This window comes from Scyliorhinus canicula, chromosome 16 (genome assembly GCF_902713615.1).
Source record: "Scyliorhinus canicula chromosome 16, sScyCan1.1, whole genome shotgun sequence".
Lineage (NCBI taxonomy): Eukaryota > Metazoa > Chordata > Chondrichthyes > Carcharhiniformes > Scyliorhinidae > Scyliorhinus > Scyliorhinus canicula.
Genome location: NC_052161.1, coordinates 61,909,785 through 61,936,748, shown reverse-complemented (window position 1 = coordinate 61,936,748; position 26,964 = coordinate 61,909,785). Strand labels below are relative to the sequence as shown.

Sequence of the window (26,964 nt, the reverse complement as noted above, 5' to 3'; positions counted from 1 at the left end):
GCGTCTTAATGGCGAGATGGGCGAAAGGCTTTTCCTCTTGCAGTATTTGCTGATGGGTCATATATAGGAGGTACAACGTGAAAACAGCCGATTCAGTCCAATCATTCTGCATTGGCGTTTACACTTCAGACAAGCAAATAGTTTGATTCAACTTCAGACAAGCAAATAGTTTGATTCAAATTGCTGCTGTTTTTTTCAGGTTTGTGAACTCCAATGGTAACAGGCAATGATGCAAATGATAGCTGCAAGCGCAACGAGCCAGTCCCAAATAATTTAAGATCGTATTAAACTTTATCAGAGCATGATAAGCTGTTGAGCAAACATTGTTGCTCCTAGAGTCCATTTTAATGTTTACAGTAATTAGTGAGTTAATTGTTGTCAAGAGGATATCAGGAAATATCAGAGGTTAAACCGAACCTTCTGGAGGAATACAAAGGATGAACTGGAATATTGAGCAAGCTTTTTAAGCATCGCAGTTCATTGATGTTCTGAGCACCATAAGATCTTTATGCATTTCTAGAAAAATTATCTATTTTGTAACTATTAGTGGAGATTCTGGAAAGAAAGTGAATTTGTCTCTTAAATTACATTAGTCAACCTTTTGGTTTGCTTTATTTCTTGTGACAATTGTTTATTTTTTAAACTGATAACTCGGTTCTATTTGTATCCTTTTCAGATAAGCACAGTTGGAGTTTTTCAATCTTCTGACTGGGTCTTCGCCACTTTCAGGTTGGGAGTTTGGTAGTTTTGGATCCAAGTATATTTTAAACTAAATTCAACATGTTTGTTTTATCTAATTGTTTACATGCTACCTTTTTAAAAAATGTACCCAATTATTTTTTCCAATTAAGGGGCAATTTAGCGTGGTCAATCCACCTAGCCTGCACATCTTTGGGCTGTGGGGGTGAAACCCACGCAGACACGGGGAAAATGTGCAAACTCCACACGGACAGTGATCCAGGGTTGGGATTCGAACCCGGGTCCTCAGCGCCGTAGGCAGCAATGCTAACCACTGTGCCACCATGCTGCCCTATGCTAACTTTCTCAATAACATCTGCTTGTAGTTGGTGTCAGTGATCTGCTATGTAATAAAGTATTCATTCAGCGACATCTGTAGCAATGTCTGCTTTACTTTATCAGAGTTACAAAGCCAGAGCTCAGAGTATGGGCAAACCCCTAATCCAGCTCCTTGCCTGCTCCAAAACCAATTCAAATTGAATCCTATTCATGGTCCCCACAAAAGAGACATGCCAGATCCAGGCATTGCACCTGACCTCGCACTCAAATGCTGCAATGTTTTTCCTTTTGACTTGTTGCAAACGGGTGTACTTGAAATCTCAACAATTTGGCACTGTTGCATGTACTTTTGTGTTTACTGCCTGCTGCTGGTTTTGTCTAAAGTAATACTGAAATTCAAACTATTTACAACTATCAAGATGTTTTTATCAAAGCTAGTTTATGTTACAGGTATTTTGTAGAGTGCATTTGTAGAGTGCATCCCCGAACAGGCACCGGAATGTGGCGACTAGGGGCTTTTCACAGTAACTTCATTTGAAGCCTACTTGTGACAATAAGCGATTTTCATTTCATTTTCACTTTCATTTAGTCAGAGGAAAATCAGCATGATTTTGAGATTTGTGTTCTGCATTTACATTTGTGCACATCATAGCTTTCAGTAGACTCTCTTTGATTTTGCAGTTGTAGGCTAGTGCAGGATTAATGTGGTTATAATTGTAAATGGTGCGTTTATTGACTTTTGGCCTGAAGGAGAAATTTCAAAGCTCATACAATTGCCAGTACAGTGTTTTAACTATATATGTCCGATGCCTTTCTGAAAGTTATGACCGTGCCTGCTTCCACCATCCACCCAGTCAGTGTATCAGTGTATTATGGAAGGCGTTGAAATTTTATTGGCGTAATGTTGCTTTTGCTGTACAAACCTGTTCTTTAATGAGGTCCTCTCCCCTACAATTTGATCATAGATAATTATTTGTTTGGCTTCACTTTTACCTGTAGCATGTTAACCGCATTGCCAATCGTTTACTGGTGCTTTCACAAGATACAATGCATTTTGTGTATATTTTATGTAGATTGAAGATGAGCCTACTGTTTTTCGCCCTGCTCTTGCTGATGCAAGATGAGAGCCAATGTGATAAGGTGATCAGACGCCATCAGTTACTTGTGGATCCTGAAGCCTTCATGAACATTGTAAGTTAGAAATTCATTGCCAGCTAAAATAGTGATATTGCTCAATATTAAAATATAAATATATATATTTTTCAGTTTCAGTACACGTTTCCACTTCCCGGAGGATGTGACAAAATCAATGATTTGAACACTTACAAAATAATTTAGAAGTTTATATGTTGTTTCCTACAATGCATGCGTGATACAATACAGGGAAATTTATGTTCCAGAAATTCCGATATAATGTTTCCCCCAATTTTCTCCTCTTCTCTCCACTTGAGGGGGCAGGATTCCATTGGAGCTCGGAAGGTTTTATTGGACGTTGTTCACAATATAATGGATAGATTGAATAGAGAAAGAGAGACTATTTCCGTTAATTACAGTTTATAATGAATGGAAGGGAGAGAAGTTAGGAGAAATGTTCTTATATATGCAGTGCTTTGTCATAATTGAGGTTGAAGCTATTGGATAAAGATTTGAAACAGTGGAAGATGTTTAGACCACTGGGAAAGAGGACAATGTGGTGGGACTAGTTCGGCATAACTGAACTAAAGAACTGCAAAGACACATTGAGCTTGAGATGACCCTTTATTATAAACGGTGATGATTTAGTGGCTTTCTTGCAGAACTGTCCCTGTGAGGGCAACGCAGCTGAACCAGACCTTGTACTCCTGACATGTTTACTTCCAGCAGGGTTCCTGAAAGTGATCAAAACAGGGGTTTCTGGCTGAATTTTGCTTTCCCTCACCCAGGGGACCTCAAAACAGCTATCACAAACTGGGAATCTGCTAAGTGGTGCCTCCAGAACTACATATCCAAAGATAATTTAGAACAAACATAAGAAATAGAAGCAGAAGTACGGCCCTTCGAGCCTACTCCGTAATTCAGAAGCATCATGGCTGATCTTTCCACAAGAGGTTAGAATTCACACCAAGCTGTGCAGGGATGAGAAATTTCTGACTTTCCAGCAAATTTTGATTTCTGATTCACAGAATTATGTCCAGCCAATGTGTTTAATATTTCCCAGGGTATGTGGTCTCTGAATATGCTAAATATTATGCTTTGGCCAAGCTACCTGCAATTTCAGAGATAGCTTGTCATAGATTGGGAAATAATTTGCCTTTATATAAATGGTCTTAATATTTTCAAGTTATTCCAATGTGCTCCCAAACTTGTCAAATACTTTGTAAGTGTATAAACTGTTCCAAGCAGGAACGGGTAGCAGTTAATTTGTGCACAGCAAGCTCCAACAAACAGCAATGTGATAAACTACCTTGTACTCAACTGACATCTGTAAAAAAAGAGTAGGCCAGATATTGGCCTGGATGCTAAGAGAGCTCTCCTTCTCTTAGAAGCTCTCATAGTGCTATTCAATGTCTCCCTGAGGGAAGGCAGACACAACCTTGGTTTAATGCCTTAATGAACAGGCGACATCTCTGTACTCCCTCTGTACTGACTGCACTGGAATGTCAATGTAGGTTGTATGGATTGAAGCCAAGATCTGACTCAGGCTTAAGCACTATCACTGAGCCAAGGGTGATACGTAAATCCATGTTTAGAATGTGGTTGCTCCCTGACCTGTCTTGCGCAATTCCAAATCTTGACTCCTCATTGCTGTTCTCGTTTTGAATACAAAGTCCTCTCTTAGGTCTGCGTATCTAAATTGCTCGTGCCTACTCCTGAACTGGAATTCACTTTTTGCCTTTTTTTGTCTATCAGTTCTTGCACTTCCTTTGCCTCTGTCTGTATTCTATTTTAATTTTATCTCCAAACTGCAAAGCACCAAGATTTCAGTGAAGCTTGGGCTGAAATATAGTCCGCAGGTTCATTTATCTGGTAGGAAATGGTGGAAGTAGTTGTCATTATTTGTTTCCAGTTGGGCATGGACATTTCATTCAAACAAAAACATTGTCATTTTCTTCATTTTAGCATTGGCTGCCTTCTCTACCTCTCCAGATTTCAAATCATGCTGATTGGCTCCTTTTGAGCCTATCGAAAAACATGTAAACACTACAGTATACAATATTTGTGATGTACACCTATTGGAAGAAATCTCTTCTAAATCCTTACAGTTGATTCACATTCAGCCTATCTAGTTCAATTCAGTTAATGGCCCTTGTTATTACTAACTACAGCCATACCTATTAATTTATCTAGCTCCATTTTTCCTGAGCTATTTTGGTGATTAGTTTTTGCATTTATAGCAGATCTTTCCTGCCTAGTTCTCTCCACCCTCCTTAATCCCCTCCCAATCTCGACTGCTGTGTAGTTTTTTTTAAAAAGGAGACACATGAAGGCGAATTATCAACAGTACCTCGGCCTAGGGGTTTCCAACATTGGCTTGCAATTAATATTCGTGCATGTTTATCATAGATAGATACCATAGATGATTACAGCATGGAAACGGGCCCTTCAGCCCAGCTTGCCCATGCCGTCCAGTTTCTACCACTAAGCTAGTCCCACTTGCCCGCATTTGGACCATATACCTCTGTGTCCACCCTGCCCTTGATCTGAGATTCAGACGTGCTTTTTTTGCTCCTGGCTGTCAATTAGCAGTGATGGCTTCTTCTGCATCCTTCAACTTGACGCCTGACATTGCTTTCCAATCATCACTTCAGTTGCTTCTTCACCAATTGCTCTTTTTCCTGGTCAGTGTTCTGACTGTTCTGCTCTTCCGTTCAATGTATGTTACATGGCACGCCATTCCTACTGTGTTTTAAAAAATGTTATATATGTTGTGCTATAGGTCATTCATCAGGTCTCATTTGTTTTTGAAACTGGCAATAAAACAGCAGAGGTTCAAGGCTGATGAGTCATCTTAAAGAAAACATAATTAAAATTATCATAAACAATGTGAAGCAGGATTTAAGGACCACCTTTCATGTATTGGCATGACAGGATCACTTTACAGGGAATACCAGGAAGTGGGTGAAAGGAGAATGCTTTCCAATCCCGTCCTATGGATACGGTTAATACGCAATGTTGTACAGACAGCTGCTCTCGTTGGCCTTCACCCTCATCCTCCATGTAAAAGGTTTTGCTTCTATTCATAGCTCCAGGAGTACCTCCGCTAGTCCCAAGCATAGGTTGTGAGGTAACGTTTGAAGGTGACAGGGTTCGTAATTGAGTTCCAGAGTGCAGATGTGGAAGGTGGAGGCTGAACCCTTCAGAGAGAAAGGAGTGGTGAATATTGTCCTGGGCTGTAGGAGTAGTAGGGGAAAGGATGTGCACTTCCAGTTTTCACCATTGCACCAATGACTGCCATGCCTTCAGCTGCCCAAGCCATACACTCGAGCATTGCATCTCTGCTTCTCTCTTGCTCCTTAAAATATACATCTTTGACTATAGCATTCATACACTCTCCATTGGCTCAGTGTCAAAGTTTGCCTGATAACGCTTCCGTGAGGCACTGTGAGGTGCTTTTATTACATTAAAGTGGCAAGCCGATGTATGGAACAATTCGAATATAAGGGCAATGATTATAATGCTGATGCATTGTGGGGCAGGAAGCAATAGAGAGCAATAGTAGCTAGAATGATACAGGATCTGAAGCATTGAATGGTATTTAAAGTTTGATCTGGATTTAGTTGGGTAGGCCAGGGAGAGGTTTGAATCTTGGGATGACAGAGTTGTTCTGTCAGGATTGCACTGCTGATTGGGTGAAGAGGGGACAAGAGTAGATTTCCACCAGTGGATGTAGGCCACCTTACTCGAGGCCTGATCTTGTTCAGTCAAGGTTGAACAGGACACTGAAGGTGCAGACCTCTCATTTTATTCTGAATAGAGAGGGAGATGGAATCAACCCCTTTGGTCTCGAAGCTTTTGGTGGACCTCATATAGATGAGTAGAGAGGCACAGAACATACAAATATATGAATTAGGAGCAGGAGTAGACCACTTGGCCCTTTGAGCCTGCTGCACCATTCAATAAAATTTTGACTGATCTGGTTTTCACCTCAATGACACCTACCCCCGATAACCTTTCACCCCCTTGTTTATCAAGAATCTATCTAGCTCTGCCTTAAAAATATTCAAAGTCTATTTCTACTGCCTTTTGAGGAACAGAATTCCAGACTTTCAACCCCCTGAGAGAAATAAATTTCCCCCATCTCTGTCTTAAATGGCTTATTTTTAAAAAGTGACCCGACTTCTAGATTCTCCCACCTAAGGAAACAGGAAGACATGGTTCCAATCTCAGCGCTAGCAGCTTGGCCAATATCTTGGCATCCACATTAAGTAATGAAATAGGGTGGTGAGACCTGTACTCCAAGGGGTCATTATCCTCCTTCAATGGAAGGGAAGTCAACGCCTGCATCAGTGTCACAGGACACTGTCTTCAAACATCCCTACCAATAACGGAACCTACTGTCTAGCAAACGTCTTGTAAAACGTCATCGGGAACCTGTCTGGCCCCACGGCCTTACCTGTTTGCATCTGCCCTATTGCTACCAATACCTTTTCTGAGCCTAGCTGGTCCTCCAGCTCTTCACGCACTTCCTTCCGTATCTGAGGAAACTTTAAGCCGTCAAGGAACTCCAACATATCTGACCTCAAAACCTAACAGCTCCAAACCTGTAAAGGTTCTTCTAAAAAGTTTCAAACGCAAGCAGGACAGGATTTTATTGGTTATTTATTACTCTCCCTGTGTGGTAAACTTTGTCTTCCATGTGCTATAGTTCTTATTCGCTTGTTGTGTTTGTTTCATCATCCTACAATCAGCTTTCTTTGGTGACAACATGTAGGTGAGAAATCAGAACTGCTGTCAATTGAAACCTGCTTTTTTTCAAACAGCTATTCTAGTGACACTGGGCCATGTCTTTAAACGTTCTGCTCTTGAATGGTAAATTGTAATTTCAGTAACATAACTTGAATCTTGATGAAGACTGTCCCATCTAACCAACCTACTAAAAAAATTGAAATGACTCATCAAAGTTCTGTTTAACTACATCTCCCAAGATCCTTTGAAAGTAATCTATCAGGTCTCCTAGAAACATAAATAATAGGAGCGGGCTATAGGCCTCTTGAGCCTGCTCCTATTATTCAGTATGATCATGGCTGATCCTCGATTTCAATGCCACATTCCTATTCTCTGTTTTTTGTCTGGTAACCAATAGGGCAGTTAGCCTCCCAGATCTACTTTATCCTATGCAAAGTCTCCTGGGCCTAGGAAGTCCAGCATGTTTCAACTGTCCCCGGTATCTTCATTCTACCCGAAGCTCTGCATCCATTTTTAATACAGAATGCATTTGCTGCTACCTTGGTTTTGTTGGGCTTCATAAAAGATTAGACATGAAAATTGTTCACATCAGTAAAGGATCATGTAGGACAGTAGTAATGGAATGGAAGATTTATAAACTTGGAAGTGGGGAGAGATGAGAAATTTATGTGAAATGCCGTTTATTTTATTCATTACAACAAGGGCAGCATGGTGGCTGCATAACTGCCTCACAGCACCAGGAACCCAGGTTTGATTCCTGCTTTGGGTGACTGTGTGGAGTTTGCAATTTCTCCCTATGTCTGTGTGGATTTTCTCCAGGTGCTCCGGGTTTCCCCCCCCAACAGTCCAAAGATGAGCAGGCTGGGTGGATTGGCCATGCTAAATTGCTCCTAGGTGGGATTACAGGGATAGGGTGGGGGTTTGGGCCTGGGGTTCTCTTTTAAAGGGTCGGTGCAGACTTGACGGGCCAAATGGCCTCCTTCTGTACTGTAGGGATTCTATGATCCTTTGTACATCGACCCTGTCAAGATCCCTCAGGATCTTACATATTTCAATCAAGCCGCCTCTTAATCTCCTAACTCCAGTGAATACATACCTAATCTGTCTAGCCATTCCATCCACTCATTCCAGGTATTAGTCCAATAAAATTTCTCTGAACTGCTTCCAGTGATTTGCATCCTTCCTTAAGAGACCAATATTGTCCACAGTTCTCCAGATGTGATCTTACCAATGCCCTGTATAATTGAAGGCTAATCTCCCTACTCTTGTATTCAATTCCCCTTGCAAGAAACAATAACATTCTCTTAGCTTTGCTTATTTCTTCTGTACCTGCATATAACCTTTTTGTGATTCATTTACTAGGACACCAAGACCCCTCTGTGTCTCAGAGCTCTACAATCTCTCACCTTTTAAGCTTCCTAGCAAAATGGACAGTTTCACATTTTCCAACTTTATTTCCATTTACAGATCTTTGCCCACTCACCCAACCTATCTATATTCTTTTGTAGCTTCCGTAGGGCATCTTCACAACTTATTTTCCTACCTATCTTTCTGTCATCAGCAAAAATATATAAAGCATTCAAAACCTCGATTCCTTCATCTAAATCATGTAAATAAATTGTAAAGAATTGTGGGCCCAGCACTGATTCCTGTTGTACATTATCATTACATTTTGCCAATTAGATATGATCCATTTATGCTTGCTGTTTCCTGTAGACTAGCCAATCTTGTGTCCATGCTAATATGTTACCCCTTACACCATCACCTTTTCCGCAATAACCTTTGATGTGCGACCTTATTAAATACCTTTTGAAAATCTAGGTACAGTACATCCATCGGTTCTCCTTTATCCACAGCGTGTGTTACTTCTTTAATGAACCCAAATAAATTGATGAAACATGATCTCCCTTTCGCAAAGGGATGTTTACTCTGCCTGATTATCTTGAATTTATCAAAGTTCCCTGCTATAACTTCTTTAATTATTTCTAACATTATCCCTATGGCAGACGCTAAGCTAACTGGCCTGTAGTTTTCTGCTTTGTCTCCCTCCCTTTCTGAATAAAGGTGTTTTTCCAATCTAATGGCACTTACCCGAATTGAGTAAATTTTGGAGTCTCACCAGCCACTCCTTTTAAGACCCAAGGATGAAATCTATCATGACCCAGGGAATTGTCAACCTGGAGTTCCAAAAATTTGCTAAGTGCCACTTCACTGGTAATTGTAATTTTCTTAAGTTCCTCCCTCCCTTCCACTTCTTGATTAACAGCCACTTCTGGGGTCTTACTTGTATCCTGTATAGTGAAGACCAATGCAAAATATCGGTTCAATTCATCAGTCTATAGGACCAACGCTCACTTTGTTTAACATTTTTCTTTTAAAAATATCTATAGAAACTCTTACTATTTGTCTTTATATTTTAGCTAGCTTTCGCTCATACTCTCTTTTTCCCCCCTTATTAATCTTTTAAAAAAAAAATTTAGATTACCCAATTTGTTTTTTCCAATTAAGGGGCAATTTAGCGTGGCCAATTCATCTACCCTGCACATCTTTGGATTATGAGGGTGAGACCCACGCAAACATGGTTAGAATGTGAAAACTCCACACGGACAGTGCCCCAGAACCGGGATCGAACCTGTGACCTTGGCGCCGTGAGGCAGCAGTGCTAACCACTGCCCCACCATGCTGCCCTCCCTTTATTAATCTTTTAGTCATTCTTTGATTTTTTTATATTCTGTTCAATCTTCTGACCTGCCAACCACCCGTATGCAATTAAATGCTTTTCTAAGTTTGATAATTGTTTAGTTAATCATGCATGGTAGGTTCTCCCCATAAAATTTGTTTTCTCATTAGACTGTATCTATTCTGTATATTCTGAAAGATCCCCTTAAATGTCCGCCTCTGAATCTATTAACCCATTCCTTAACCTCGCTTGCCAGGTCACTTTTACAGACTTGGCTTTCATATCCTCATAATTGTCCTTATTTAAATTTTTAAAATGTGTTTCCCTGAAACTGAATGTAAAATTCAATCATATTATTGTCACGTCTACCTAGGAGCACCTTCACTGAGGTCATTGATTAATCCTACCTAATGCGCAATACCAGGTCTAGTACACCATGCTCCCTGATTGGCTCCAGAATGTGCTATTCTAAGAAATTACCCAAAAACATCTTATGAATTCCTCTTCTAAACTACCTTTGCTCATCTGATTATTCCAGCCTATATTTAGGTTAAAATTCTCCATGATAATCACCATAAAATGTATGTCTCAGCATATTGTGGTTCATTTATTTTAGTGGGACAAGCTAAGGGGCTCGTTTAGCTCACTTGGCTAAATCGCTGGCTTTTAAAGCAGACCAAGCAGGCCAGCAGCACGGTTCAATTCCCGTACCAGTCTCCCCGGACAGGCGCCTGAAAAACAAAAAGTTGCCTAAAATCCGTGCATGTCTAATAATTGTAACAATATTCACTTTCACTTCCATTGATTCATTACTTTTTAAAAAAAATAATTTTTATTGGAATTTTTTACAGAAAATATAAAATATAACGACAAACAATGAAATTCAACGAAATAACACATAATAACTGTAACACCCCCAGACCGTATCAACGCATGTATCACATCCCCCCCACCCCAACCAACCCCAATAAACAACAAGAGAACTTAAGAATAAATTAAAATTAAATAAACAAACACAGTCATCATCCCCCCCCCCCCCCCCCCCCCCCCCCCCCCCCCCCGGGTTGCTGCTGCTACTGTCCCCGTACCCTATCGTTGAGCCAGAAAGTCGAGGAAAGGTTGCCACCGCCTAAAGAACCCTTGAACCGATTCTCTCAGGTCAAATTTGACCTTCTCTAGCTTAATAAAACCCGCCATGTCATTGATCCAGGTCTCCACGCTTGGGGGCCTCGCATCCTTCCATTGTAGCAAGATCCTCCTTCTCCGGGCTACTAAGGACGCAAAGGCCAGCACACCGGCCTCTTTCGCCTCCTGCACTCCCGGCTCCACCCCCACCCCAAAAATCGCGAGTCCCCATCCTGGCTTGACCCTGGATCCCACCACCCCCGACATCGTCCTCGCCACCCCCTTCCAGAACTCCTCCAGTGCCGGGCATGCCCAGAACATATGGGCATGGTTCGCTGTACTCCCCGAGCACCTGACACATCTGTCTTCACCCCCAAAGAACCTACTCATCCTCGTCCCAGTCATGTGGGCCCGGTGCAGCACCTTGAATTGGATGAGGCTAAGCCGCGCACATGAGGAGGAAGAATTAACCCTCTCCAGGGCATCAGCCCATGTCCCGTCTTCGATCTGTTCCCCCAGTTCCCCCTCCCACTTAGCTTTCAGCTCCTCTACTGATGCCTCCTCCACCTCCTGCATAACCTTGTAGATATCAGATATCTTCCCCTCTCCGACCCAGACCCCCGAAAGCACCCTGTCACTCACCCCCCTCGCGGGAAGCGAAGGGAATCCCTCCACCTGCCGTCTAGAAAATGCCTTTACCTGCAGATACCTGAACATGTTTCCCGGGGGGAGCCCAAATTTCTCCTCCAACTCCCCCAGGCTCGCAAACCTCCCATCAATAAACAGGTCCCTCAGTTGTCTGATGCCCGCTCTGTGCCAACCCTGAAATCCCCCATCAATGTTCCCCGGGACGAACCTATGGTTCCCCCTTAACGGAGCCTCCATCGAGCCCCCCACTTCTCCCCTATGTCGCCTCCACTGCCCCCAAATCTTGAGGGTAGCCGCCGCCACCGGACCCGTGGTATACCTCGTAGGAGGGAGCGGCCGCGGCGCCGTTACCAGGGCCCCCAGGCTTGTATCTCCACAGGACGCCCTCTCCATCCGTTTCCATGCTGCCCCCTCCCATCCCCCACTTGCGCACCACCGACACATTGGCCGCCCAATAATACCCCGAGAGATTGGGTAACGCCAGCCCCCCCCCCCCCCATCTCTACCCCGCTCCAAGAAGACCCTCTTCACCCTCGGGGTCCCATGCGCCCAAACAAAGCTCATGATGCTGCTGGTCACCCTTCTGAAAAAGGCCCTAGAGATAAAGATGGGCAAACACTGGAAGAGGAACAAGAACCTCGGGAGAACCGTCATTTTGACGGACTACACTCTACCCGCCAACGATAGCGGCACCATGTCCCACCTTTTAAATTCCTCCTCCATCTGCTCCACCAGCCTGGTAAAATTAAGCTTATGGAGAGTCCCCCAACTCCTGGCCACCTGCACCCCCAGGTATCTGAAACTCTTCACTGCCCTCTTAAACGGGAGCCTCCCAATTCCCTCCTCCTGATCACCCGGGTGTACTACAAATACCTCGCTCTTGCCTAAATTTAACTTATAGCCCGAGAAGCCCCCAAATTCCGCTAACAGCTCCATCACCCCCGGCATTCCCCCTTCTGGGTCCGCCACATACAACAGCAGGTCGTCCGCATACAGCGATACCCGATGTTCCTCCCCACCCCGCATCAGACCCCTCCATCTCCCCTCAACGCCATAGCCAAAGGTTCAATCGCCAGTGCAAAGAGCAAGGGGGACAGGGGGCACCCCTGCCTGGTCCCACGGTAGAGCCTAAAGTACTCCGATCTCCTTCCATTGGTAACTACACTCGCCATCGGAGCCGCGTAGAGCAGCCTCACCCATTTGATGAATCCCTCCCCAAACCCGAACCGCTCCAGCACCTCCCACAGGTACCCCCCACTCAACTCTATCAAACGCTTTCTCTGCATCCAGCGCCACCACTATCTCCGCCTCCCCCTCCACTGCCGGCATCATGATAACATTGAGCAGTCTCCGCACATTCGTGTTGAGCTGCTGTCCCTTGACAAATCCTGTCTGGTCTTCGTGTATCACCCCTGGCACACAGTCCTCTATCCTGGTGGCCAGGATCTTCGCCAGCAACTTAGCGTCAACATTGAGGAGCGAGATAGGCCTGTATGATCCACACTGCAAGGGGTCCTTATCCCGCTTCAGGATCAGAGAGATCAGCACCCGCGACATCGTCGGGGGCAAAGCCCCCCCCCCCCCCCCCCATGCCTCATTGAAGGCTTGCACCAACAGGGGGCCCACCAGATCCGCATACTTTTTATAAAATTCCACCGGGAACCCGTCCGGCCCCGGGGCCTTACCTGGTCTGAAATCGCTATGGCCGAATACTCGGCATCCTGCACCCTCGGGATCAATCCCCTGCTCAGGACGAAAAAATCTATTCGGGAATAAATCCTATGGACATGAGAGAAAAAGGAATACTCCCGCGCTCTCGGTCTCCCAAACCTCCAGGGATCCACCCCTCCCATCTGGTCCATGAATCCCCTCAGCACTTTGGCCGCCGCCGGTCTCCTACCCGTCCTTGAACTGGACTGGTCCATAGAACATAGAACATAGAACAGTACAGCACAGAACAGGCCCTTCGGCCCTCGATGTTGTGCCGAACAATGATCACCCCACTTAAACCCACGTAACCCGTATCCCAACAATCCCCCCATTAACCTTACACTATGGGCAATTTAGCATGGCCAATCCACCTAACCCGCACATCTTTGGACTGTGGGAGGAAACCGGAGCACCCGGAGGAAACCCACGCGCACACGGGGAGGACGTGCAGACTCCACACAGACAGTGACCCAGCCGAGAATCGAACCTGGGACCCTGGAGCTGTGAAGCATTGATGCTAACCACCATGCTACCGTGAGGTCCAGTCGGGGGATCCAGCACTGTGTTAAAATCTCCCCCCATGATCAGGCCCCCTGCCTCCAGGTCCGGAATGCGGCCCAACAAGCGCCTATTGAAGCGCTCATTGATTCATTACTGATGATTCATTGTTGTTTAATAATTGACTTTCTGATTTCTAATGTTCTCATCCAGCCTGTTGTTTTATTTTCACTTATTTAGGCTTTTTCTTTTCTATTCAAAAAGAAAAGTGACTAATTGTGCTTCTGCTTTCCCAGCGTCAACTTATCGCCTACCGTGGTTACCCAAGTGAAGAATATGATGTGGTTACTGACGATGGCTATATCCTCAGCATAAACAGAATCCCTCATGGGGTGGTAGAGACTAATACCGAAGGTAACTACAAGGCAATTTGGTGTCTTCAGCAGGAAGGGTTTAAATACATTAGATTGGTGTTACACATTTCTCAACTTTAAGCAAAAGCTTGCTCACTGGATTATAAATATCTTTTGTTGCTGAAAGGAGGGCATGTGTTTTTCGAGATAACTGAGTAAAAATATTTGCAATGTTGTGAGCTGCAAGTAACAGATAACTGAAATAAATAGTAAACAACTCATGAGGAAATAGTGAAGTGTTTAACCTTCCTGTTTCTATTCCTCCCCCACCTTTTCTGGAAGTAAATAAGCTGGCTCAGGGAATCAACAGGCAAATTCCACGGTGAAAGTGGACCAATTGTACAGGTTCAAATGATTTATGGCCAGATTTAGGACTGACAATAGGAAGATGTTTACACTATGTATAGAACACAGCCTGTGCCAGGAAGCGTATGAAATGCTTGAACTATTTAAGAAAGACCTGGAGGCGCTTGTGTGTGTGTGTAGGTGTGTGTGTGTGTGTAGTGCTATGTGAGGAGACATGAGGGATGCAGGTGCCACATTGCTTCTGTTCCACTTTTTGAAATAACTGAGGCTTTCTCAAATGGTAATTGAAGCTTTAAGAAACTAGCTGTTAGCTCATTAACATCTTATATTTAACAAATCTGATGGACTGGATGTGAAATTGCATGCTCCTGAATTTCCCAATCCAATCTAATTGGCCCAGCTCAGATATCTGAATGCTGAGATTGGAATGTTGCATGTGAAATAAAGGGCATTTTTCTTTAATGCAGTCATGGGACATAAGTAAGTGTTGCTGCCAATGCCAATAGGTATTGTCCAGTTCTAATTGCCCTCGAGAAAGTGGTCGTGGCAATCGCATAAGAGAGGTAAAGTCCTCGTTTGATGTCACTAGTCTTTAACATTGTTTCGCTTTAACATTGTTAATGCATATTACTGCAGATATATCAAGTTAATGTTGCCAGTTTAAGGTTTTTTGCCACAGACTTCCGCTTCTGTGTTTCTGAGCTGTGGCGCCTGGGTTCTATCTAGTTAGTGGCAGAGGTCAGTTGGTGCTTCCTGCACTGACTGACTTCTACCACTGGATGGAACCTGGTCAATCTAAAATCACTATACTGAGGGGAGTGTAATTTTCAACAATCATAGAACATAGAACATTACAGCACAGTACAGGCCCTTCAGCCCTCGATGTTGCGCTGACCTGTGAAACCAATCTAAAGCCTATCTACATTATTCCATTATCATCCATATGTTTATCCAATGACCATTTAAATGCCCCTAATGTTGGCGAGTCCACTACTGTTGCAGGCAGGGCATTCCACGCCCTTACCACTCTCTGAGTAAAGAACCTACCTCTGACATCTGTCCTACATCTATCACCCCTCAATTTAAAGCTATGTCCCCTCATGCTAGCCATCACCATCTGAGGAAAAAGGCTCTCACTGTCTACCCTATCTAAGTTTTTTATTTATATGTCATGATTTTAGTTTGTAAATTATTTCAGTTAGGAATCCACGGTACTGCACATGTATACTAGAGTATTTCAACTCTGGCTTTAATACTGATTCCTTCGGGAACCCATAATTCACATGACGTCGTTTCACTTATAAAGTTGCGATTTTCAGGAATGCAGCCACAAGTCTGGTGAGGACTTCTGTAAGCTAAATGGAAGTGTTACAAAAGGAGGAAGTGAGAAGAATGGTAAAATAGTAACTTGTTCAATAAAGGCACTTGGGTATTTTTTATTTCACCCTCCTGAAAATAAATAAATTATGAACTGAAAGAAAAAATTGCATTTAAACATTTTCCACATAGGGCAAGAAGCACTCATTGGTGGAATTTAAAAAAAAATTATTGGATTGTGGGCATTGCTGGAAAGGCTAGTATTGTGGGCGGCACGGTAGCACAGTGGTTAGCATTGTTGCTTCACAGAGCGAAGGACCCGAGTTCGATTCCCGACTTGGTCACTGTCTGCGGAGTCTGCATGTTCTCCCCGTGTCTGCGTTGGTTTCCTCCGGGTGCTCCGGTTTCCCCCCACAAGTACCGAACTATGTGCTTGTTAGGTAAATTGGGCATTCTGATTTCTCCCTCTGTGTACCGAACAGGCACTAGAGTGTAGCAACTAGGGGATTTTCACAGTAACTTCATGTAAGCCTGCTTGTGACACTAATAAAGATTATTATGATATTATTTGTTGCCCATCCCTGATTGTCCTTCAACTAAATGACTTGCGAGGTAGTGAGGTGGTTTCAGTGGGCAGTTAAGAGTCAGCCACATTGTTGTGGGTCTGGAACCACGTGTAGATAAGGATGGCAGATATTCTTCTCTAAAAGGCTTGAGCCAGAGGGATTTTAATGACAATCAATGGTAGTTTCATGGTCGCCATTACTGATTCCAGATTTATTTATTTATTTTTGCGGCTGCTTTCTCTCTCCTATCCTATTCATGTATTGTGTTGTATAGAATCCTTTGCTGAGTCCATCAGGAAGGATTCGGGCATTAGAGGAGTGACAATTCCAGGCAGTGGAGGTACTCAAGTCAAAGCCTCTCTGTACATGGACAACGTCACCGTCTTCTGCTCAGATCTGCTGTCAGTGTGCAGACTGATCAACATCTGCGACAAATTCAAACTGGCCTCAGGTACCATGGTAAATTGTGGCAAGAGCGAGGCCATGCTCTTTGGGAACTGGGCTGACTGATCCTCTGTCTCCTTCGCCGTCAGATCAGATGGCTTGAACGTCCTGGAGATGTGGTTCAGAGGGACCACAGCATGCATTATCCTGGGCCTCTGGATACCATTTCAGCGACATTACCACTATGCCATTATCTCCCCTTATTGAAATGCAGAGCAATGTAACAGCTGATTTGCACACTGTAAAGTCCCACAAACAGCAATGAGCTAAATGACCAGTTAACCTGCTGAGAAATGAATATTGGCTGGTGAATCTCTGTTATTCTATGAATAAAACTATATTGGAGTTTTATCTTTTTCAATAGGCAGAAAGGCATCACCTCCAACAGTGTAGCCCTCCAAAAAGTGTCAGCCTGGATTATGCATTCCAGGCTTCTGAATTGAGCTTTGTACTCTTAACTTTTTGGTATAAAGATGAAGCCGTCACCACTGAGTGAGGACTGATGGGGCCCTGTATGTGTCAGTGTTCCCTACTCCTCTTCCTTCCCTTGCCCTTTACCCAATTCAGATGGTTCCCTGTGCAGAGTACTAAGTGCTGAATTTCCTGGTATTTGATGAATCAAATAGCTCCTGTCCAATGTATGTGAGGGTATTAGGTTTAACTGCAGTAAATTATCATATTTTCAGGTCTTTTTTGGATTGAATGAGATGATTTGAAGGTAATTGTTCAGAACTTGGTGCACTGCTTTGAAGCACTTTACATCTTGAACAATGTGACAGTGCATATTGTGAATCAGTGTTAATTGTTCAAATTAAACATCTGTGTAATATATGAAATAGAGTTGATGAGCATTAGTAAGAGTCGCTGAGTTATTTGCCAAGATTCTTGTTTCTGTTTTTTTTTCTCAAACTCTCTCTACTGAGAAATGTGCACGGCCATCGCACCAAACTATAGATTAGCAAATTAAATTACTAAAGAACACAAGAAATCGATATTCATATGTTTAATCTCTGCAGCCTGATTGGATGAATTTGATACAGTTACGTAATCAGTGTATCTGTAACTTTCTGTTCCTGTTCCAGAGACAGTAACAGGCTACCCCGAGTTTCTGTCATTTTCATTGTTTACGTGAGCTCATGATGTTACCCAGTGGACAGTCTCTGTGTATGTTAACTGCATAACATCTGTGTTGTTAGGCTGCTTGTCCAATAAATATTTGAGGAGCCAGCATTGATTCAAGTTGATCATTGGGCAGGCCAAAACCATCATTATTCAACTCCTAGCAAGAACTTTGTATTCTGGCCCTAACTCCACTTTATCTTTTTTCTGCGTGAACAGAGCTATTAAATCTCTGTACCCAATGCATTGAATTCAATATTTTTATATCCCTGTTTGCAAACTCTTTTAAGGCCTTGCCCTGCTCTACCTGTGCATCCCCTGTTGCTCCATATCGTGGGCTGTGCCATTTGAAGCTCCTGCTGTTGCCACCTGTGCATTCCCTTTTCCCTCTGTTCTACTTGTAGCAAATCCCTCTGCTGGCTGTCTGAAATTCATTTCCTTTGCTCCTGTTTCTCTGCTTTGAAAGGTTTTTAAAAGGTTATTGGGAAAAAAAAGCTTTTATCAATGCTTTTAGTTATCTCTTCGAGCTCTTTCAGCACTGTTCGGCATCATTTGTCCTTGTGAAATACCTTGAGACACCTATGCTTAAAAAGACTGCTAAGTAGGTGAATGCATCATGTTAAGCTGTACTGAGTTACATAGAAAGGACAGTTCAGAGATGGAGTCTGCTGAGTCCACTGAAGAAGTCAGGACATTAGTGAGGGTGTTGCAAGTGGTTCCATTCCTTATTGTTCCATGGTGATTCCTGCTGTATTGTATGCGTGTGGGTCATTAAGCCAAGGGCAGGGTCATGCTTCGTTGTGATGCCTCACACAGTCAAACAGTATGTGCAGAATACTCACCTAAGTAAAGCACTACAGGGATGCTCACACCTGTAAAGATGGCGCATAGCATAAACCATCCAGCTTCAGGAGAGCAGAACAACAATTGTGGCCAACAAGGATAGAAACTGCTGTGTTTAAGAGGAAAAATTATCAAAATATGTTCCTAGAATGGAGCCTGAAAAGAGGAACAGTTAATGCTGACATTTGCAACTAGTTAAGTGAAGGTCAGTTGGTTTAAAGTTTGTTCTGCTTCTCAAGAGTGCCGATCCTGACTTGGTGGCAGCAGTAATCTTTCAGCAGTCGGTGCAACAATGACTTGCATTTATATAGCACCTTTAACATAAAATAAACCAAGGCAGTTCACAGAATCATTATCAAACAAAATTTGATAATGAGCTATAAGAAGATATTAGGGCAGATGACTAGAGCTTTGGCCATTGGGTATTTTTTTGAGGGTCATAAAGGAAGCAGAGGATTGAGGGGGGTTTGCGGAACCTATGGTGTTGACAAACACAGCCACCAATGCTGGAGCGATGACATTCTGGGATACGCAAAAGGTCATAATTGGAGAGGTAAAGGTATCTCAGATGGTTGTACAGGTGGGCCATGGAGGGAATTGAAAGCAAGGGTGAGAATCTTAAAATTAAGTTGTTGGCAGAATGGGCCTATGTAGACCAGGTTCACTGGTGACAAAATGGGTGAATGACATTTGATGCAAGGTTGGACATTGTTGGTAGAGTCAAGGTTGATGGGTATTCACAGGACGATCTCTAAAACATTTGTATTTAGATGTGAGGCCAATAATGGAGTTTATCTTTGGGTCGAAGTCCTATTTTGTGCTATTTGACATTAACCCTATCGGATGATATACATAGAGGAAGTGATGTCGACTCTGAAGTGGAATATTTATTGTTGGTGCCAAGTTGAACATTTTCATGTGCAGAACTCGGTTTATTGTATGTCACAATATGTTTCAGCAATTAACTTTTAAAAGTTTCATTACAGTCCCTTTCCAGAATCACTATTCGAATCATAGAATAGAATCATAGAATCCCTGCAGTGCAGAAGGAGGCCATTCGGCCCATTAAGTCTGTACTGACCCTCTGAAAGAGCGCCCTACCTAGCCCCACACCTCCACCCTATCCTGTAACCCAGTAACCCCACCTAACCTTCTGGACACTTGGGGGCAATTTAGCACGGCCAATCCACCTAACCTGCACACCTTTGGACTGTGGGAGGAAACCAGAGCACCTGGAGGAAACCCACGCAGACATGGGGAGAAAGTGCAAACTCCACACAGTCACCTTCGACTGGAATTGAACGGGGTCCTGGGCGTTGAGGCTGCAGTGCTAATCACTGTGCCATCGTGCCACTCCTATTGCTTGCAAGCTAGAACTGTAAATACAAAGACTCGGGCATCATGTAAGTTGAAAAACAAATGCATTGCAGTTGTACAAATAAGTAAGTAAAGGTTGTTTATTGGAAATAATACGCCATAGTAAATGTAATTAATGGAGGTTAGATTGGAAATGCATTGCAGAACTAAACAAGAATTTGTCAGGCAAAATCGCATGCAATTAAGTGGATTAGATGCACTTAAGTCATACAGGTATCTTATAGACTCCTATTGAATATCTCATGCATAATCGGTACCCTTGTACCTTGCCTTTGAAAGGAGCAGCATTTTATTTTTGTTTTCATTTCATGGGAAGTACTTTTGTTTGCTTCTTTAGGAGTCCGACCAGCTGTATTTCTGCAACATGGTTTACTGGCTGCTGGAAGCAACTGGGTTACAAACCAGGCAAACAACAGTTTGGGCTTTATACTGGCAGATGCTGGTTTTGATGTCTGGATTGGAAATAGCCGGGGAAATACCTGGTCCAGAAAGCACAAAACCATTCCAACTTATAAGGAGGCGTTCTGGACATTTAGGTAACAAAAGCTTTAATATTATTATAATGCTTTGCGTATTTTGTATCATTAAAAGTTCACAGTTCAAAATTTCTATCAACGGAAGTTATGAGGCTTGATATACAACAGACATTTTGTGTATTGAATTTAGTTTGGATAATTTCCTCTTTAGAGCAAAATTCAACTGTGTGGTTATTTTATTTGAACAATCCTCTCAGTTGTTTAGAGGAGCTAACTAAATGAATTGACAAGTATAGCTATCTCCTCAAGACAAATCCTTTTTTTTATTTTAGTCTTATCTTTTAAGAAAGGAAGACTGACTTTGCATTTATATAATGCTGTAAATTATATTTTTACATCCATTGAATTACCTTTGAGTGTTTTGAAGTTGATTTGGTTGAGGGATGAAGGTTTTCCAGGACGCCAGGAGAACTGTGTTCCCCTTCCAATAATGTCTTATAATCTTTTACAATCATCTGAAGAGTCGGATAGGACCTGGATTTAAAGTCTCATCCAAGTCTCATCATTTTCATTTTTTCATTTTCATTTCAATAGACTCCCTCGATACTGCACTGAAGCTGTCGGCCTAATTGTGGAATCAAATAACTGCAGTGGGACTTCACCCTGCAATTTTCTGATTTTGAAAAGGTGCTACCACTGAGCCAAGCTGGCATTCTGCAACTTACATTGCAGTACGAAAGCCTAGTATCTTGTTTAGGGCTACTTTATAATCGAGTGGCATTTTTACCCAAGAAGCAATTTGCTAAAGTATTCAGATTTTATCCCTCGCCCCAAGTCCTCAAGATATAAGGCTCTTGATTGCTGTGAAAATATACAATTCTTATATCATGCATTATTCTGTGCTGAAAATTTGCAGTGGAGTCCCCACGTAATTAGAGTACAATTTGATGATCAAGGCCAGCTATGAAGTTTTACATTCACTCATTTAAAAAAAATAATAAATTTAGAGTACCCAATTCATTTTTTTTCCAATTAAGGGGCAATTTAGAGTGGCCAATCTACCTATCCTGCACATCTTTGGGTTGTGGGGGTGAAACCCACGCAGACACGGGGAGAATGTGCAAACTCCACACGGACAGTGACCCAGGGCCGGGATTCGAACCCGGGTCCTCACCGCCGTAGTACATTCACTCATTGCCTTCTCAAAACAGTTTTGTTCTTCACGTTCAGTGAAGTGATTGCACTAAAGGGATATATTAAAAGAAACAACAGTAAAAAGGCAACATCAACTGAACCTGAAACCTGTTAATGTGGTATTAAGTGAGGATACATGATGCTGCTTGGAATCATATTTGCTTCCACACTTTAAATTAATATTAAAAATATGACTGATTTTATTTGAAGAACAAAATAGCCAGCCGAATGATGACTGGATCACAAATACATTGGGTGGAATTTACAGAGCAACCCACCGTGCGAGAGGAGGTCCGCCATTGTCCGACGACGGGATCTTTTGGTCCCGCTGATGTCAACAGGGCTTCCCATTGAATGCACCCCTTGCTGCTGTGAAACCCGTGGCGGGGGTACACGGTCAGTGGGAACAGAAGATCCCGCCGTTGTGAAATGCTAAAAAGTCCTGCCCATGGTGACTTGGTAAAATGTTGATAGCATTAGATTTTCAGAAAAATGGACTACATTGTTTTTTTATTTGTGTGTGTATATAATTGTTATTGTAGCTGCCTGGACACTAATTATAATGAGCTGGGTTTCTGATACTTTCAGCTTTGATGAAATGGCCACCAAGGATTTACCAGCAGTCATAGACTTCATCCTCCAAAAAACATCACAACGACAGTTACATTATGTTGGCCATTCTCAGGGAACAACAATTGGTAAGCTGAGCACCCACAAATTAGTAAATGCATTTTGATTTTTGTCAGTAGCATTTTTGGTGTATTAAGTGGCATAAAACAGAGTGTGGGTTGTGGTGATGCACAATAATTCAACTCAAAAGAGAAGAAACGAGATCGGCGATCCAATGTCATAATCTCAGGCGAGAGGAAATTTGGAAATTACTGCAACATTGTTGAGTACGAAGAGATTTGCTTCACTCTGCTTCAGGAAATAGATCTTGTTCAAGTTTGCTCATTTGTATTCAGTTTGATTAGTGAATATGGTATTGTTTCAAAAGCTTTTCACTCATTATGGTTCCATGAACTTTGGCAACTTGCCGTTTTATTATGTTGAAGGCATTATATCAACCTAAGTTGTGAAAGCAGTAGACATAATTTGTAATAATTGAGGACTAACTTTGGATGGGTATTGAACCTCTTCCATTTTGATTTAATGAGGAAAAGACTCATTGATGGGGCCATTAAAATAGATGAGCTAGGGAGGAATTAGTCCCCGAGAGCTTTCAAAGTACAAACGTGTGTTTGCTGGAGCCCGGCTTTTGAAGGAGACACTTTACTCTTTTGCATGAGATTCAGATGATTGGATTGTAGAACTTCAGTGAGATTGAAGTATTTGTCCTTGGGTTTCATAGAAAATAGGATCAGGAGGAGGCCATTCAGCCTTTTGAACCTGCTTTGCCATTCGTTATGATCGTGGCTGATCATCCAATTCAATAGCCTAATCCCCCTTTTCCCCCATATCCATTGATCCTCTTCGCCCTAATTTCCATATCTAACTGCTTCTTTAAAACATACAATGTTTTGGCCTCCACTACTTCCTGCGGTAACGGATTTCACAGGCTCACCAGTCTCTAGGGTGAAGAAATTTCTCCTCATCTAAATGTTGTGCACCATTTCCCCAGACTGTGACCCATGGTTCTGGACACACTATTGGGAACGTCCTTCCTGCGTTTACAATGTCTATTCCTGTTAGAATTTTATAGATTTCTAGGAAATTCTCCCCCACCCTCCTCCCGATATCGCATTTTGTTCTCCCATCTAAATCATTAATATATATTATGAGTAGTTGGGGTCCTAGGACCGATTCCTGTGGTAACCCACTAGTCACTGGCTGTCAATTTGTAAAAAAAACATTAATTCCTACGCTTTATTTCGTGTCTGCCAATCAGTTTTCTGTCCATCTCAATATACTACTCCTAATCCCATGTACTTTAATTTTATATGCTAATCTCTTATGCGGGACTTTGTCAAACGCTTTCTGAAAGTCCAAATATGCCACACCCACTGGCTCCCCCTTGTCAACTCTACGAATTACATCCTCAAAGAATTCCAGTAGATTTGTCAAGCATGATTTCCGCTTCATGAATCCATGCTGACTCTGTCCGATCCTGCCACTGTTTTCTAAGTGCTCTGCTATAAAATCTTTGAAAATGGATTCTAGAGTTTTCCCCACTCCTAACATCAGGCTTTCTGGTCTACAATTCCCTGTTTTCTCTCTACCTCCCTTTTTATATAGTGGGGTTACATTAGCTCCCCTCCAATTTCAGATTTGAAATTAGAGGGACGCTGCCTTGGTTCACAAATTATGTAATTACGATTTATAAATTGGTTGATGTATATATTTTTTAATTTTTGACTTTTATTTTGTTTCTTTATCAGAGTTAGAAAGGCAAAGGGCAAACACCTAAACCAGCTCCTTGCCTGCTCCGAAAACCAATTCAAATTGAATCCAATTCATGGTCCCCACAAGAGAGACATATCCGATCCAGGCATTACACCTGACCTCATGCTCAATCCTAGCCAAAAGGCCGAGAAGCGATATAAATTGGTCGATACAGAAACACATGACTATCTACCATATATCAGGGATGGAACGCCTTTGGCTAAGTTTCATCCCTGGCTGGCTAATGGCATGTTCTTTTGCAATTGTTATGGTGATGAACTGCTGCATGTAATACTGCTTGTCCAATCTTACTCCTATGTTGAAGCACGTTTTCTATTAAATCAGGGGCTGGATTCTCCCAAAATGTTGACGCCGGAGTAAAAATGATGGAGTTTTACTCCAGAATTTCCGAGAAAAATGTTGAGTTAATTCAATGCCCTGCAGGGACCCAGAGTAATTCACGTACCTTTAGCTGCGGATATGAGCCCGCGCACTTCTGGTTTTAAGTCCGTGCATCCGCACGACGGCGGCCTCCAGCGTCCGAGTGAGCGCCATGGTGGACTCGGACCACGGAGACGGACACAAAAATTAGAGCCCCCCGATCGGCCGCGCGGCCGACAATCTGACTGCGCCGATCTCAACCCCGGCCGCCTATAAGGCTGCCTCGGTGTCCGATCCCTCCGCACCCACCAGGACGGCCGCGTACTGAGTCTGCAGCCGCCATGCGAGCATCCCGACAGGCAATAGGTGGTTAGTTCCACGCCGTCGGGATCTCGGCCGGTTGGGAGCGGAGGATCATTTGGCGGGCCTCTGGCAATGGGTCCCCAGCCGTGCGGCGTACTCCGCGACCACACCAATTTTCAGGTCCCGGAGAATTGTTGAGCCGGCAGCGGGCCCGATTTCGTCGTGAAATTGGATTCTCCGCCGCCCCCCCCCCCGCGCAGAAGACGATTTTGGCGCGGGGTTGCGGAGAATCCAGCCTCAAGGCTTAGTAACTGCATGGCGGGATATGAGAATCAATTCTCCAAATCACACTCCGTGTAAAGCCTTTGTCACTGTGCACATAAATTATGAAATTATGGCCGGTATTAATTTTGGAGAATATCATGAATATGAAGTATATAATTACCTATGTTTCCTGAATTGAGGTCACAATATTTAGTACTTTTTTGAAGTATTTTTATAGAACCTATATGCTTAAATTTTTGAATGTCTCAGTTTACTAAAAGTCTTCAATTATCTAGGTAATTTACATATTTGAATCAGCATACGTTAACTATAAATTGTACTTGATAATTTTTTTAAGAACTGTAGGCTTTTTGAAATCGTAACTCCTTGTTTTCTTTATTGCATCTAACATTTTTACAAGTTGAATGTGAATTGGAACATTTAGTTTTTAGTTCTCCCGTAACATACTGTTTTTTCTTACTCAGGTTTCATTGCCTTTTCCACAATGCCCGAGTTAGCAAAGAAGATTAAAGTCTTTTTTGCCTTGGCTCCTGTTACAACAGTTAAATATTCTATCAGTCCACTAGCTAAACTTGGGCGATTTCCAGAATTTTTGATCAAAGTAAGTGTTATTTTTTTAATTTGTATGTATGTGTGCGTATATTTGGATAAAGCTGGGGAAGATGAATAGTTTACTGCTGGATTTTCACTTTGCAATTTGTAAGAAAATGAGACTTTTTATGCCCTGGGGACCTCTGAGATCGCTTGTCTGTAACAGGAACAGAGTTGAGTAACATTATGCTAACGACATTTCTTGCTGTTCAATTAACAGTCAGTAGGACTTGATGTTTGTGCGTGTAAATTGTCTTTAGAACAGAGTTGATCTGAAGAGCTGTTGGTTGCGATAATATCTGTAAGGCAGCAAGAGTTCGGGGGCGGACTTGCAGCTGGGCAACCCAGAAACACTGGTTTTCTTTGGATCCTGCTGAATTTATTGGTAGGACCTGTTGCAGATTTTTTCAACAGTTTTCCTAACTGCCACTGGTCAAATTGACAGCCTGACTGGGTGTTGAGCAAGAAAATGGCGAGGGGGTGGAGGAGAGTTAAGGCCAACAAGTGGCGGAGAAGTTGGCTATCAAAGGGTGCATTTGGAGGGGTTGTGGAGGGAGGGAGGAATCAGGAGGGGAGCGTGGGAAGGGAGTAGTATGGTCTGCCAATAATGGTAGTCCCATCATTGGGTCATTAAAATGTAGCTTGGTGGGTCAAGTGAAAGCACTCTGCTCCTCCTGGCCCACAAGCAGTGTGATAAAGACACTTTGTCTGTTGAAACCCCCCTTCCTGCCTCCCTTCAGCTTGGGAAGCCCAGCGTGCAGTTGTTGAAACTAAAAGTTAACCTAAACTCTGGCTTTTAAAATGTTTAGTGATCAACCTGCCTCCTGAGGGCGGGTTAATTTTTCAAAATTAGGTCGATTTATTGCAAGAATTGGACATTTGTGGAATGGAGCAATCTTTCTTTGATCAAGATTGCAAATCACAGCAAATCTGCATTTATATGACTGAACATCTTTAAATGTAATAAGTCTCCTACTCCTAAAATAAGCAAAACCACTCACTCAACTCACATAAAGGTTCCCTAAAGCTTGCATCCTTCAGAAGTACTATGGTAAAAGAGATGGAATCCAAGGTGGTTAAAAGGCAAATCAAATGGTTACCTGAACTTTTTTTGAGAAAACATTTTATGAAGGCATTTTATAAAAATAAACAATACAAATACAAATGTACACATAGTTCGGTGTGTTACACATCCCTCCATCTCCCATTGTTCCCACCTACAAAATAACCTAACTCCCCCCACTCTTACTGAATCTGCTTTAGTTTTCTTTGAGGAAGTCGATAAACGGCTGCCATATCACGAACGCAAAACCCTGATTTTGGGGGCTATGAGTCCCTCCACGCTAATAAGATCCGTCTCCGGGCTACCAAGGAGGCAAAGGCCAAAACGACAGCCTCTCTTG

General features: G+C 42.8%; 1 protein-coding gene across 2 annotated transcripts in view; it reads left to right on the top strand.

Annotated features, from left to right (window-relative positions):
- The window catches only part of lipf (lipase, gastric), a 59,279-nt gene that overhangs the window by 6,034 nt on the left and 26,281 nt on the right, over positions 1-26,964 (top strand). Inside the window, exons 2-7 of one of the 2 annotated variants that reach the window (XM_038821420.1) lie at positions 677-729; positions 2,091-2,208; positions 13,861-13,978; positions 20,287-20,485; positions 22,208-22,317; positions 25,435-25,571. In XM_038821420.1, coding sequence (XP_038677348.1) covers positions 2,098-2,208; positions 13,861-13,978; positions 20,287-20,485; positions 22,208-22,317; positions 25,435-25,571 — 675 coding nt within the window. In that variant the 5' untranslated portion in view covers positions 677-729; positions 2,091-2,097. The remainder of the gene's footprint in view (positions 1-676; positions 730-2,090; positions 2,209-13,860; positions 13,979-20,286; positions 20,486-22,207; positions 22,318-25,434; positions 25,572-26,964) is intronic. The other variant, XM_038821421.1, reaches the window with a different exon arrangement.